The sequence below is a fragment of the Zosterops lateralis genome, assembly GCF_965231275.1.
Source record: "Zosterops lateralis genome assembly, chromosome: 1".
Classification (NCBI taxonomy): Eukaryota; Metazoa; Chordata; class Aves; order Passeriformes; family Zosteropidae; genus Zosterops; species Zosterops lateralis.
Window position 1 is genome coordinate 59,075,218 of NC_139762.1, and position 15,572 is coordinate 59,090,789.

The 15,572-nt window shown below is 34.7% G+C and overlaps 1 protein-coding gene across 4 annotated transcripts in view; it reads right to left on the reverse strand.

Moving 5' to 3' along the window:
• Nucleotides 1-15,572, reverse strand: part of ATP9B (ATPase phospholipid transporting 9B (putative)) — a 151,029-nt gene that overhangs the window by 46,243 nt on the left and 89,214 nt on the right. For all 4 annotated transcript variants that reach the window (XM_083856759.1, XM_083856757.1, XM_083856756.1 and 1 more), the window contains exon 12: nucleotides 3,873-4,033. In XM_083856759.1, the coding sequence (XP_083712885.1) occupies nucleotides 3,873-4,033 (161 nt within the window). The remainder of the gene's footprint in view (nucleotides 1-3,872; nucleotides 4,034-15,572) is intronic.

Here is a 15,572-nt window from a genome sequence, read left to right on the forward strand (position 1 = left end):
CTAAAATGACGGCTGATAAGGCCTCTGTCAATCCAGCTTTAAATTACTACTAAATATAGAGCCTGTGTGATACATATTTTTAACAGATCCCCAGTCAGTATCCTATAATTTTATGGTAAATCCTTTACAGTTCTGAACAGCTAAGCAGAAGCACATGCAGCTACAAGACTCACACATCTGTATGTGAGGCAGCAATTTCACCAAACATTGTCTGGCTAAACCTAATTTTGAAAAAAATTCCTGGCTACATTATTTTATTTTTTTTAAACAAAACCCAAACATACAGAAGGCCTCAACACAAAGTCCAACTCACTTTATCTTTCAAGGTGGTGAAGAAGACTGGACAATGAATGAACAAAGTCCATTTGTGGTGAAGGGGATCCAGGTTTGTGAGGCAGTGCCACAAAGAAAAGTCTTTTCTTTGGCCTGGGCTTTCTGATCCATTTGCTACAATAGCTCAAGTGAGCTGATAAAGACATGTTAGTACTTAAGTCCAGGGAAAGAACAGAATAATTTCTGACAAGGTTCCCTAAGAGCCTTCAAATCTTTCCTGGACCCATATACACACACATGGGAATTTTCATCTTGGTAGTGGTTGGTATCTTGATTAAAACCTCTTCTATTTTCTTGCACTTAAAATTAAAAATCTACCTCCACCCAGAGTGCTGGCTTTTCATTACCATGACTGTTATTGCCCTCTGACCCTTGTCATTCAGAAAACAGACAATCCAAAAAATACAAGTTGTTAGACAACAGCACTGTATTAAAAAAGTAAAGGTGACATCACAGACTTAAGAACTTGCACACTCGTATCACAAAGAGTAGCAGCATGGACACACCTGAGGACTCATGCTCCCTGCTAGCTTGCTATGTGACAACTGCACTAGGTGATACAGTCTAGTTGGTAAGAGCCAACTAAAAAAAAGCCTAAAAATGCTGAGGAACATGGACAAAAACAGATAATAGGTGAAGATAATCCTAGAGAGATTTATTTTGTTTTGGACAGTCTGTCAAGGACATGCTTTATATCCTCGTTCCCTGATAAATCTTAAGAAATTAAAATAGCTTGACTTTTTAGGGCAGCAGATTGCCCAGGGAGGCTCCCTGGGCTATGCTTTCTCCATATGGAAAAAGTTCATGTAGTAAAGAAAAAAACTATCAATGACAGAAAAACTTTTAAGGGCCAAACATTCCTGGGAGTGTGAGGCTGTTCAAAACATTTTATGCATAATGATTCTAACTTACAAACAGTTTTAAGATGGCCTAAGCTTTCGATATCTGTTTATTACTACTTTTTCTCCATTTTTCTTGATTCCTTGTGCACCACAGAACATGTGCAATGTTGGAGGATGATTTTTTTGGAGGCAAGGGGTGGGTAAGTGTTGCTTGTTGGGGTGGCTTTTATTTTGCTGTACTGTTGGAGTTTTTTTACAGTTGTTTTATGTTTATACTTCTTAAGTCTTACATGCCCCACAGTAATACCCTGCACAGAGTGAAGCAACATCGATCTAGATGAGTATTTAGGATGCAGCTGAACCAGCTTCTTTCTGAAGCACCTGAAGGACCTATTAATTAAAGGAGAGGCTGCACAGAGATCAGTTAAACTCTACTAACTCTATCATTATCTTCCTGATGCTCTTCACCAAACACATCTAGCCATGAAAAACTATTTCTATTGCACACCTGGAATTTTCCTTGCTCTGCAAACCAATGGCCAAACAGAACGGCAAAAAAGCTCCACAATTAGAAACTTCCTGAATCCTCTAAAACTATCAAGCAACACATTTCATGTGTGCCTGAGCCCAGATATGCTTTGCCTCTACCAGTGAATCCTAATCTCTGACATTTCGTTTAGGTCTGTAAGTTCATTATTTCCCCCATGTAGATATTTTAAAAATAATGGGAGGATACAACACCTGGTGCTTCAATTTAATTTGCTTTGTAATTTTCATCTTTGAGAGTTTACATTTAAAACACAGCCTAAAAATTAAGTCATTTCCATGCTTAATGTACAGAAGAGAGGAAGGGAAGTGTAGTCATAGTTGAGCAGCAGCAGGATTGAGTTGTTCATTTTGCTATCAGTGTGGGAAGCCACCCTGCATTTATGAAGATTCGAGTTGAAGAAAATTTGATACAGAAACAGATAAAACTCTAAGGAGAAAAGCATTCTCTGATAAATTTCTTTCTGATGAATGAAACCAATACTAATACTTTTACTTTTATTTTCTCTATTACTTTTAGTTTTTATATTTAGTTTTTATATTATCTCCCACAAACAACTGTAAATTGTATTAGATGCATGCTAAAAATTAATTTTGGAGGAAAGCTATTCTACAAGTCCACTAAACAACCCTTACATTGACAATGAGCTGCTCAGTGAACATGTTTTTTCAATAGCATATGTTGAACTTTCAATATAGAGTAAAATTTACTTGTAACACCTATATGGCATTAATCCTCTGGCATCCAGATAACAAGATATTAAAACGGTTAAAAGTTATCCTTTAGTTAGAAGTGATCCTTTATACCCTTAGCTCTTTTTTCCCCTCCCCTGGAAGTTTTAAAGTGCATCTCTCAGTAAAACAGACTTAACCATCTGGAGGCCTTTTAGCCTCTTCACATGGATAAATTGCTTAATACTCATTAACTGTTGTGTGTAGGGGGGAGATGGCAACATGACTGAATAGCATCATGCAAGCAGTAAAGGAGTTATGACAGTGACAGTGTTTAGAAAGATATGCCAAAATTGTGGTTCCAGTGGATTTGCCAGAACCTTATCGTTCAACTTCCCTCTAAATCAGTTTCTCTTGCAACACGAAAGTACTATATAAATAAAGTCCTTTAAGTTATAAAATGTTAAGGCAGAGGCTTCCTGAGTATCCCATTGCTCAAATATAATACAATTTCCTTCACACAGACATGTACTTAAAAAATGTTATCACAGTAACATGTAAGTAATGTAAGCTTAGATTAAGAGGCCTAATGAAATCCCCTTGTTACTTCTCTTTTCTTTACTACGTGAACTTATATATTGTGTGTGTGCCTGAGGGGACAGGTCTTAAATCTAGCTATAGTTTAGATGCTGCTAACTCTGGCCAATCACTGGGCTTACTGAATAATGTATCTCAAACTGAACAGTTCAAGAGGATCTAAAATTAACAATTACCTTAATCTAAACACTAGGTATTTTAACAGGAAACAGTATTTCCATATTCCAAAGGCAATACCCATGCAAAGAAAAGAATTAATTTCAGAGTCAGTGTTCTCATTTCTGTGTCTACAGAAGACTTGATTACACACATGGATATTATTTCGTGTTCCAGTTTATCTGCAATTTGAATATACAGTACTCATGCTTAATGAATTAATTAATTCAGGGCAAGTCTCTACTTGGTTACACATGTTAAAACTCCTCTCATTGTAAAAGAGCACTTACATTATTCAGTCATCCAATTTAAATTAATCATTACTGGGATAAAACATCTGTATTTTAACCAGAGAAACGGAACATTTTTAGTATTTAAGGCATTAAAAATAAAATTCCATAATGTGTCTAGCAGTTCATTCAACTGGATGCTTCCTGAAACCACTTTCTCATATACCAGCATTGTATCCTTATTAATACATTTATGCTAGCAAAGGATTAGATATCCTGATTACTCCAGGAAGATTAACATTATACAAAAAAAAAAATACAACAGTATTGTTTTCTGTACAGTGATCCTTCAAGAATCAGCAGATTTGTTGGCACCTTCTCCTTCAGCTTCCTGATAAGATCAATTTCCTTTGCAATGAGAAGCAAGTATAAATTTCAAGAAAGCCACATACAGTGAAATTAGACAACTGTATTTTGCTTTCATTCTTATACATACCTGATTGGGATGATATAGGAAAACAGGAGGAGGAATCGGAAAAGGTTGCGATACCAAGGGCCTACAAATCCTTGCAAAGTTACCATAACAACTGATAGTGCAACTAAAGCCAAAAACAGTGCTTTGGTCAGTTGATTCAGCTCCAGGTCCAGCAAACCAACCTGGAGGAAGAAAAAGAAATCGAGTTAGACAGGAGGTTTTCTTAAATTTATGCTTCTGCAATGCAAACAACTAGCGATTATTTGCTTTGGTTATTTCTACCCACTAAAAATCCATGCATGTGTAACAACTGAATTTTGATAATTGCATTGATTGTTATTCCTATGCTCACAAACAAAAGCTATTCCCTGGTTTTGTGGAAATAACAATTCCCAGAACCAATGTGAACTGTCCCAGCCAAGCCTTTTGAATGCCTTCAAGTCTGACACATTCCTTCTTCATTCCTTGTTCTAGGACAGGAATACAGAAGGGCAAGGAAGAAAGCCTGTTACAGATGAATAAATGAGCAGGGACAATTTTCTTCCGTCATGCATGCAGCAAAAATACTGGCACTGTGTATTATATTTCTAGAGAAGCTCACTGATTTCTAGAAGATCAAATCCCTGCTCAAGATTCCAAGAGGCACAATCAAGAACCAATAGGTGCATGGGATGGAGCCTGTGACTTCTCATTCATATGACAAGTGCACTGCAACTTGTCACTGTGCTCTCATCCCACTCTGTAAATTTGAACCAATGCCACAGAAATTATTTTTTTAATTGTATAAAGCTTTCACTTACCCAATATAATAATAAAAGCAACAATCAAGTGGAATATCCATTTTCAAACCAATATAGTGAAACAGAGCTTCAACTTCACATGAATAAAAAGGTATTTGATTTAAAACATTTTAAGTAAAACATTAGGAGAAACTATCATCCACTGTTTCTCATGAAAAAAATATATTTAAGCTATGTAACTAAGACTCTCACCATTTAAATAATGTATGATGTAAGCCAGGGTATTTTTACTCCACTTTTAGGGATGCTCTAGTAGTCAGTAAAATATGTGGGAAAACTACGCCAGGAAGAGTTTCCTAGGCCCCATCACAGATGCCCCTTTTATCTCCAAGTCTTGCCACTAAGACCAGTAAAACATAACACTTCCTTAGATAACAAACAGTCTGCAAAAGAAGCACTTTAAATATAGTTCTTAAAAATTCCAGCAATCTTGCTTACACATGGGCTGTCCCTTCCCTAGAGAACCAGGCAGCTGAAGACCACAGCGGCTGATTTATCAGCTGCATTTAAAAAGCAGCACAACGAGGACAAATATCTTGCAATTTCCGCTGCTTCAACTACTACATAGTTTATGCTTGAATTATTGAGAAAAATAGGTTTTTGGATTAAAATGAAGAAAAATGAAGCCAGGGAAGTAGAGCATGTTTCAAAGCCCAGATCTTTTTGCGTTGACAAAGGCAGCCTAAGTTTCAGGCCTCGCTGAGGATCAGATGAAGTCATTATTCATTCAGTCAGGGAAAAAAGACTCAATTACCTCAACCTAAAGATGCTATCAATGAATGCAAAGTGCATATTTTACTCTATTCATCCAAATCCCATTAAAAAGTGAAAGGAATGATTTAATCTGGCCTTCTAGAGTTGGTCTTTTTTTGTAATAAAATAAAGAATCACTGTCTTGCAATATGCATAACTACCACCTCACACTTTTTTTTCCCTGCATCATGGTAGTGAAAGCCTATCTCTCCCCTCTCCACCCCCCATAAAAACCCCACCCCAGAACAGAAATGAATAAAGAGCTTCTGTGGAAAGAATGCCACTTTTAGGACAGAAACATTAAATTTAGTCCAATGCATACTGATATATAGCTAACTCAATGCATTAATACCTTTCCAATTGATGATGACAGATGTGAATTTAAGTTTGGGACTGAACAAAAATGTGTTTGGAGAGGTTTTATGATGATAAAAAAGTTGATGCTGAAAAATTTTTCACACAATAAATCTTTTGCTCAAGAACACTTGATTTCCTATTAATAATACCATTCTTTTTAATAATACCATTCTTTTTAATATAGATCATGCTATTGGCCATAGTAAAATACAATATTTTTATGTACTATAGTATGTGAAAGCAATTGCAGAATCCTATTTAAGAAGGCACACAAAGAAAGTAAGTTTTAATAGAAATGCATTCTCCATTTCTCTAAAACTAGTTACTCCAATGTACTAAAAGACACCTAATTAGGTTAATTCTGTGCCTTCACACTTAAACAATTTCTGCAGTCAACAAATGAAACACTCTTGAACTATCCAGATAAATTTTATGTAGAAATTCCCTAATATTCTCTAAAATTCATCTGAATATTGGAAAAGTGGATAAACTTCATTTTAACTATACCATGATTTTATCAAAGCATTTGTAAAATATGCCATCTTACAAAAGCTATTTCTTTTCTCTACGAAACAGTAACTAGAATAACAATGAAAATATTAGAAATAGATGAATTAAGAATTGGAGTAATTTTCCACGTTTATTGCTACTTCCCATATTAGTAAAACAAATTTTCTTCTACTTGTCATAATATTTGTTCTATTTGAAACAACTTAACAAAATTAAACACACCACTGGAAATTTTAATCTCCAAGGGAAAATTTGTACATAATGTCTAAGAAAACCACAATAGTTTTGCAAAGGGGCTGCTCTACGATAATGAAAATGAACACAATAATTGCCTGTATAATTTAAAATGCTACTAATGGCAACAACCGCAAATCCATTTAGCTCCTCTTTAATTTATGCACAGAGTTTTAAATAGCTAATGGTTCTCAATAAAGTAATGGCTTATGCCATCAATTGTCTACTTGCATGGTAAAAAAGCTGGCAAGTTTTTAAAATACTTCATTTTTGAATGAGGGAATGATTCAAAGTCTACACTTCACATTTTGGGCCACAAGGTATAATTCATTATCTTACGAGAAAAATCTTTATGTAATTAAAAAGTTGAAAACAACAAGAACTCTTCTGGTTACTGAAATACAATCTGAACAACAATATTGCTATTCCTGTCCTAGATGCTTAACTTTTAGGAAAGGTTATCCTCTGAAGCTATTTTTGTAGCAATAGAATAATTCTTTTAGCATATAAAATTTATATTACTTTGAAAATGAGAACTTTTAAAATGCTAGAATACTGAAATGCAAAATTTGATAATTAAATGTTATAAAATGGAAAAGATTTCTCAAAATAGTCTAGTGCAGCCATTTTTTATTCAATTACAGTTAAAAGTGCGTTAGAAATAATTGCTCATGAATAGCCTTTAAGTGCCCTACTTTAATACTATTGAAGTATTACGGCACAGTCTTAGGACAGACTTCTCCCTGCAACCAAATTCCTCCACAAAGGTAATTATATTTCAGTAATCAGCCTGGTTCTGCACTGCCAAACACTACATTGACTACAATGAAATTTCATGGTATGCATGTTTGAGAGGGACTTGGGTTTTAATTTGCACCATAAACATAAAAATTTTTTCCTATCCTTAATTCATGCTCTGAAATTAATTTATTATGCCTTGAATACCAGTATATTATATATGTTTCTATTAATTGTAGATTAGACTAAGATGTAAAAGGTATGTAACAGTAAATATTTAAAAATACTAAAATTCAAATAATATATCTTTCAGATGCAGGATGACAAAAACAAGGTTTGCCTAACAAAAAAGATTAGTAGTATTCCATCATTTATAAGAAAAATTATATAGATTATACTATACAGTCAGCTGCATTTATTCAAACTGTCATGGCTTCAATAATCTGTTAAACCCTCCCTATAGTCCCTAGGAATAACAGATTACTAACCTATTTTTAAAGGCTAATAAGGGAATGTATCCTTATCTATCTACCTTAATCTTTGACACTAAAACCACAAAGAGCAACTTTGGAATCTGTAAATGTTTCCTGTTTCCTAAGTCTCCTAATTCCTATGATTCAAAGTCTTGACTGTTCAGCAATCCAGGTAACCACATTAAGCTAATATAATTATGAATCAAAAGAAGTAAATTCATGTTTAGCAAGTATCTTGCCTTAATTCCCTGTACTAATGCAATGGTCTGCACAAATATATTTCTCTACAGACCTGATTACTGTCAAACCTACCAATTCTTGCATACAGTATGGTACACTGTTGAATCAATATCTTTTCCATTCTTTTAATCAGTAGATTCAAAGGTGGGAAAGGCAAACAAAACACAAAAATATATTAAGTGACCATTTAGTAAAAAAAGGCATCTATCATTGCTTTTACTGATGTAAATTTTCAAACATGGTCTCATCACTGGTTTAGCTGCAAGAGCAACAATGAAACCTTGAAAACATTTTCTGAATCACTAAAAACCTTTTACAGGTTTTATTCATTTTAGAATTGAGCAATAATGCAGGGGGAGGACTGGTCTACTTAAGTTCATAAAACTGAAATAAACTTTACTTATTTAGTCCACGCCACTTGACTTATGTAGAAGTAATTACGAGAAAATAGTTCATTTGATTCCAGTAACATTTTCTGTCTTACCTTTGGCAAAAAAAATTCATCCTTCATGCAGCCTTTGAGCAAACTGAAATATTTGGTATCATGTCAATACTGCGGTTTTATGGAACTGAATTACATCATTTCTACACTGATTTCAACAAATAATTTGAGATATTTAGTGTTAATTTTATCCCCAAAGAAACAAATTACAATTGCTTCTCTGTATTCTTACCTAAATCAGTCCATCTCCAATGCACAGGCATTGAAAACAGCAGAAATTTTAAAACTCAAGAAGAAATACAGGTCATTGTCCAATGAAAAAAAAGCGCAAGTACATTTCTGTAGTGTTTTGATGCATTTTCAAAATCAGAGGTTTAACTTCTCTTAAAAGCAGAATACTTTTATTATATTTTGCAATTACCCTTCTGACTTGCCTGCTTTTACTTTAACACAGTATTCATAAATGAATATTTATGTGCTTTGAAATAAACTAAAATCATTTTGGAAGTAGAATTCCCTTTTGTAAAGAGAAATATGCTAATAAAAAAAAAAAAAAAAAAAAAAAAAAAAAAAAAAAAAAAAAAAAAAAAAGGAAGAAGAAAGGAGGACTCACACTGTTCTTTCTGCCTCATTTATGCATCTATTTTATATTGTTGCCTTTTCCAGACTCAAGATGATCTGAGTCTGGATACTCAAACTGAAGCTCGAGAGTCCTCTCCAGGATTTTAGAGGTGCTCAGCTTTCTCTAGGTGCCTACTGCAACGAAAACTGTAAGTGAGCTATTTCCACAACTGCACTTCAACAGGGCTCAGTTGTTTGAAGTAAGGCACTAGTTTTGTCAGATGCTAGTCACAGATTTCATAACCTTCCTAAGTGTGTCTTCTTTTTCAACTGTACACTGGTTTACCTGAATGCCAACGATTTACTCTGTAGTAAAACATTCTGTTTCAAACGATCCCAATGAGAGAAACTGAACACGACTCACTCTTAATATCCTGCTGAACGTAACTCTGGCTTTCATTAACACTTTTGCGGTTTGGTAAACTACACTACACTGTCTCTAAGTATTCTTCAATCTGATAACTGTACATAGAATGAGCCTTTCCGCAGAGCACTGGAAGCGAGCCGTGGGTATTTGGCTTTTGCCCCGGTTTGCCCGAGGGCGGAGGGAGGCCGGGGCGGCAGCGCTGCCGTGCGCGCTTTGGTCAGCAGAGGGCGCCCGCGCCCGCCCGGCAGCGGCGCCTTCTGCGGGAAACGCTCCCAGTTAATTACTCGGCTCTGACACTTGGGATTGTGCGCTCAGACTGTTCTCTTTCCTCTCCGCACAACGTTACACTCCATACACCTTCACACAGTCACAGTCTGGCACCTTAAGGCAGCACTAGTCAGATGCTGTGCGACCATATGTTCCCCGACTTAGCCACGTATTTGTCAAAACCGCGAATGATGAAAACGTGTACAGAGCACATGAAGAAATCGAAAAGGTTAACAGCCCCTTAAATTCCGGTATCCATACAGGGACTGTGCTGTATTACAAACATACTCTCCTCCTATTAAAAGCTACCAGTTGAAAGCATTTTCTCAAGACCACCCATCAATTTAGAATATCAGTAATGCAAGATAACTAAAACTTCAGCAACCAAAAGAATTTACACAGTGAAACTCTAATTCACTGTGGGGTTTTTTTTGTTTGTTTGTTTGTTTTTTTCAAACTAAAAACTCTAGGTACACAGCACAGAAGACATTTAGAGTTTCTAAGCACTCGCAATCCTTCTTATATGTGATCAATATTGCTAAGACATGGAATTCTCGGGGGTGGGAGAAGAGCAGGATTTAGAGGTGCTGGGTTTTACACTGGAACACCATCTTCAGATTTATGTTTCATATGTACCCTTTACAGTGCTTGTTTTATCTTCTTCAAGCTCGGCCATCATCGGCTTCAACTCAAGACTTTTCTACAAATGCTGCCATGTAATCAGGTTTTTCAAGGGTCAGAATACAGAATAAGCAGCTTTATACATTACCCACTGTTACTAAAGCACACTCAATGGAGATGGCATTTTTTCATCTCTGAGTAGGTTAAAAAGACGTTATTTACTGTCTCACAGATGAAGATAATTAGCTGTACCAAAATAACTGTAAAATTAGCACAGGTTAAACTGGTTCCAAAACTTTTATTGTGTAAAATTTGCATATAAATAAATAAATACAAAATTTTCAGATATATGAGATATATGTTTAAAAAAAACAAAAAACAAAATGAAACAAAACAAAAAACCACCCCAAAAAAACCAATTACAAAAGCGACCTAACAAATTGACAGCCACAGCTAGCTCTTTAATTTGCATAAATTTTGGGAATAGTATTATATCTACAATTCAGATCATGTGCCTGACTGGTCTAAATAACTTTTTCAATAGCAAACTGCACAAATGTAGTATTTTCGTAGTGGGGACTGAATTTGTGGGTTTTATATATGGCACACTATGTTTAATAATATTTCATAAATAGTATGAGAATCTTACAGTTTTTTCAAAGACATCTTTGAAATTGAATACTGGAAAATGTATACCTACACAAATCCAACATTTCCTTACCCCACATTCAAAATAAGGTGTTAGTAACTCATCTCCTCATAGACTATCTAGATTAAGCTATTAGCAGAGATTATTACATTTTGTAATGAGTTTAATGTCACACAGGGCTGAGGTAAGGGAGGTCAGAGCTAAGGTTATCAAAACACATGTCAATTTTTCCATTAAGAATATAATTAAATAAATGAAGCCAAGAACCCAGAAAGTCTAAGTTTATATTAAAATTTCACAATTTCATTTTATCCCAAACTGAAAGTCTCCTAAAAGATTAATTAAATGTGAGAATATAGGATAAAATGCCAAAGAAAGGCGAGAGCTTTCTTCAAGTCTGAGTAGAAATACCCAAAAGAAATCTAGAGCAAATGCCCACAACCATTTATAAGGCACAGAAAAAATAAACCTTCTCAATGAAGACTTCTAGATAAGATTTGACATGCAACTTCTTACTAGTATTACCTAAAACCATCAATTTTCAGACTCAAATACGTGGTAGAAAGAATTTCTAGCTCAATTTTAATGCACTAATGTGTTTATAAATAAAATTGTCCTTCTAAAACAAATATCAAACTTTTTAGATGACAAATATCAACAGAAAGGCTTTTAGTATGGTTCTTATTTTTTTCCTTTATACAGTTACATGTTATTCATAATCTATATAATGTCTGTATTACTAGTGCCTTCTGTCCTAAAATAAACACAAAATATGTTTCGAGACAATTAACAGAACATGTTGCTTTGAAATTTTTCTTGGGATCATACAAACAAACAAAGTTCTGGAATAATATTTTCCATATATACAAAAGAGCTATAAATATGCACAAATGCACATACACAATAAATATTATGATTTTTGTACTTAATTCCAAATCTGTTTTTACCCACAGAGAGACTAATATTTCAAAAATTTTGCTTTCCTAAGGTTTACGAGCTGAATTTCCTCATCAGAATTCAGCAATCAAATGATGTGTGTGTGCATGTGTGCAGAATGATGCTTTTACTAAAAAAAGCTTCATCTGAGCAACAAAAATTAACTTTATAATATGACTACATTTTTGAGGGTTTTTACATCATTAAATTTATCAGCTGAAATAGCTTTATTTCTATTAAGCAAGCAACAACAACAAAAACCTTACCATAAAAGTCAACTCCTTCTTTTTGTGTTTATATTCTTAAAGACATTTTATGAACCATTTCATACTTAATGGTTTGCAAGCAACCCCAACAGTTGGGAATTGTGTGAAAAGTTGCACAGATTGACAGATGAAGTGAAAAGGTCTGTATTAATTTTCCAAATAAAGAAATGCACAGAGTGGTATTTCACTATGATTATACTCTAAAGTACCAATTAGAACGCATATCAGAAACTAGAGCAAGTTGACACTCTACAATAAAGCAAATAATTTCCAGTTGGAGGGGCAGAAAATGTTAATATGCAATGTTCAAGACTACAAGAATCTTTGTAAAAGGAAGTAGCTAATAAGGTTTAATGATGCATGTCAGGAAGCCACAGTATGTAGGGAAACACAGCTGGCTTCATTTTGTAAACTATTTGATATACACATCTTTCTAGTTCACGATTATCAGCTGTGCGAGTGCCACAGGGGACAGTTTAGCCTTCAGATCAGGATATTCTTCTTGTTCTCTAAATTACAAGTAAAATACATTAATATAATATGGTGCTGTAGGCTAGTGCCCTGACTAAAGCTTATCAGCTTACAAAAAAGATTAAAGAACTCTTCTGTAAGATTCAGTTTGAACAATCTCAGCAGAATAAACAGGCTGAAGAATACTGAAATAATAAATATATTTATAATCCAAATCTACACACATTTTTGAATGTCAGATTAAACCCTGAAAGTTACTAAAATAAACATGAAATGTCATTTATATTAATTCATACCATTTCATGAGGCATGTACTTTTTATTATTAAATTAATATTAATAAAGAAATCATGGGTATTATGGATAGATTGCAGCTATACAAAGCAGTATGCCTCCTGCTTTACTGCACTCCAAGTTGCTCAGTGGCTGCAATATGCAGGTGACAGCAATTAGCAGCAGATGACAGAAGCACTTTGAATTTGTACCAGATGGCAGCTAAGGGTCATTGGAAGCTAGCAGACCTTCCACAAGGAAACTGTTGTGTAGTAGAACTATAAAACTCTTCAGTAGTTAGAAATAAATTATTCAGGTTCTCAAAGAAAATTGGACGGTCAAAATAGAATATAAAATATTATGCAAGGCATTAAAAGCTCACCTAGTGTTTACAGAATTAAATACATTTAAAAATAAAACAGTGCATACAGAGCATATCTTAACCTCACAATGGGGAGAGTCATTACAAAACTAGTAGGAACATCAGCTAATGTATTTGCTAAACGATTCAAACCTGTGTCCCAAAGGAGGGGCTACATAAACACACTTTTTTTTCAGTGCAAGAGTAAGATAATGACTGAATACATGCCTTCAATGCAAGAGGAAAAAAAGGCCAGGAAAAGATTCACACAGGAAATACAATACAATACTTTAATGGGTACCCTCTCCATACTTCTGTATACTTCCATACTTCCAGTACCCTTGAAAGTACTGATTCACAGCACAGACACAATTAGGTATATCTCACTTGCAAAAATTAATTCTCACAACCTCCAAATTTATAAATACACACAAATTTGCTTCAACTTTTTTTAGCAGCAAATCGAGAGAGAGAGATCCCCTTAGATGGAGTACAGCTCTTTACTAGGTACTGCATGAACTACCTCAACAAGCCAAGGAACAGACGAATTGATTTGAGAGCAAAGGAGAAAGTAATGATACAGTAATAGCTGAAACAAAACCCCAGAAGTGAGAATAAGAGGTGGACGTACAGCCAGAGAACCTCTTGGGATTTCCAAAGTATATAATAGATAAGGTCAACAAAAAGGCTACTCAGCTACTTATGGGGAATCTCTTCCCATGCATAAAACTGTTAAAAAATCAACCATACATTCACAAGTTGAAGCCAACAACTCGATAGCAGAGCAGATGAAAGATACATGAGTTGCAATGAAAGTAGCTTTAAAAGGAAGGTGACAGGGCTGGATAGGCTAAGGAGGAAGGAACCCATGGAAAGATGCAGATAAGAGCTGAAGAGGTGAACCAGGATCATGATCTTTTATCATTGCAAAATGAGTGCACACTAACCAAGACAGCATTTCTCAAGGTAAACAAGTTGTGACAGATTATTATTTGATAATTTAATCTTATCAAAGGCTTAAACTTTCTTCTTCACAAATGTACTACACTGTTAGAAAAAAGCAAGCATGTGTGAAGAGATGAAAGAAAGGAGCAGATGGAACTAGTATAAGTATTAGACCAGAGTAACAGGGTGGAGAAGCAGACCAAGGCAAAGGGGGAAGGTAGTCAGAAGAAAGGTATATTGAACACAAAGCAGAGGACTGGTGCTGGCTGAATCTCTTCCATAGACCAAATCAAAACAAACTGAATCAAAAAGTTTTTCAACAGTTCTTTCCAAAAACCTGAAATAAACAACTGTCCGACCACTGTCAAACTTAGACTAGAAAGAGCTCTATGTGATAGGCAGGGAAAAAAAAAGGCCTATCCCTCAAACACAGTAGGCATCAGTAAGAATCTCATTTTCTTTCTTTAGCTGAGTCACAAGTCATCTATCTTTGCTTTTATAAAAGAAAATATTTGAGTGTATTCCTTGGAGACTATGAGATTAAGAAAAGATTCCACAGTGTCTCCAAATCATAAAAGAAATGAAACTGAATGCTGTTTTGTATAAACAGTATTTTGGGATACATTCCAAAAGATATGATGGGAAGGGAATGAGCTTCAAGAATATGAACAGCAATCCACTCTTTACAAACAAATCTACAATCTAACCCACATTATTTTCATCTGGTACAAGCTGGAATGCTGATTTTAATACTAAATGTATCCACAGGCTTGCTCTCTGAACTGAGGTAAAAAAGAAGGGCAAAGACAGTATTTGTTAAGAATATGACAAGTTTGTTACTTCAAGCGTGCAAACACAACTTAGTAAATTATCTTAGTTATGATCACTATGTTCAGCTACATCAAAACAAATGCTATGTCCTGATATGGAGAGAACTTTCCTTTCCCTCTAGATATCCATCACTGTAGACTAAGATTTCAAGTCACATGAATCATGATGGTTTCTTAGCCTCCAGTAATTAGAGAAATACATGAGACTTCAGCTGCATGAATTATTGAGTCACATAAATGAAAACCTCAAAAGATGTTTTCTTATACTTGCTTTACACAAAGAGAAGGCTATCCAATCATAACAGTAAACAATAATTAATGCTTGTAAAGCATCCAAATAAAAGTTGTGAAAATCCAATGAGCATCTATTCTAAGAATGGTCTGCAGGTCTTAAGCATCCTAGTTTCTGACATTTAGGACATCCCTCTTTCATAATAATTGTAAAAAATAATAATCAATATACTTTGAACTTACCCATCACTAAAACTAGTATCTCTATTCCTTATTATATAGTTCCTTTCCATATTGGAAAAAATTAGGCTTATTCAGAAAAACATGAGAACAATTG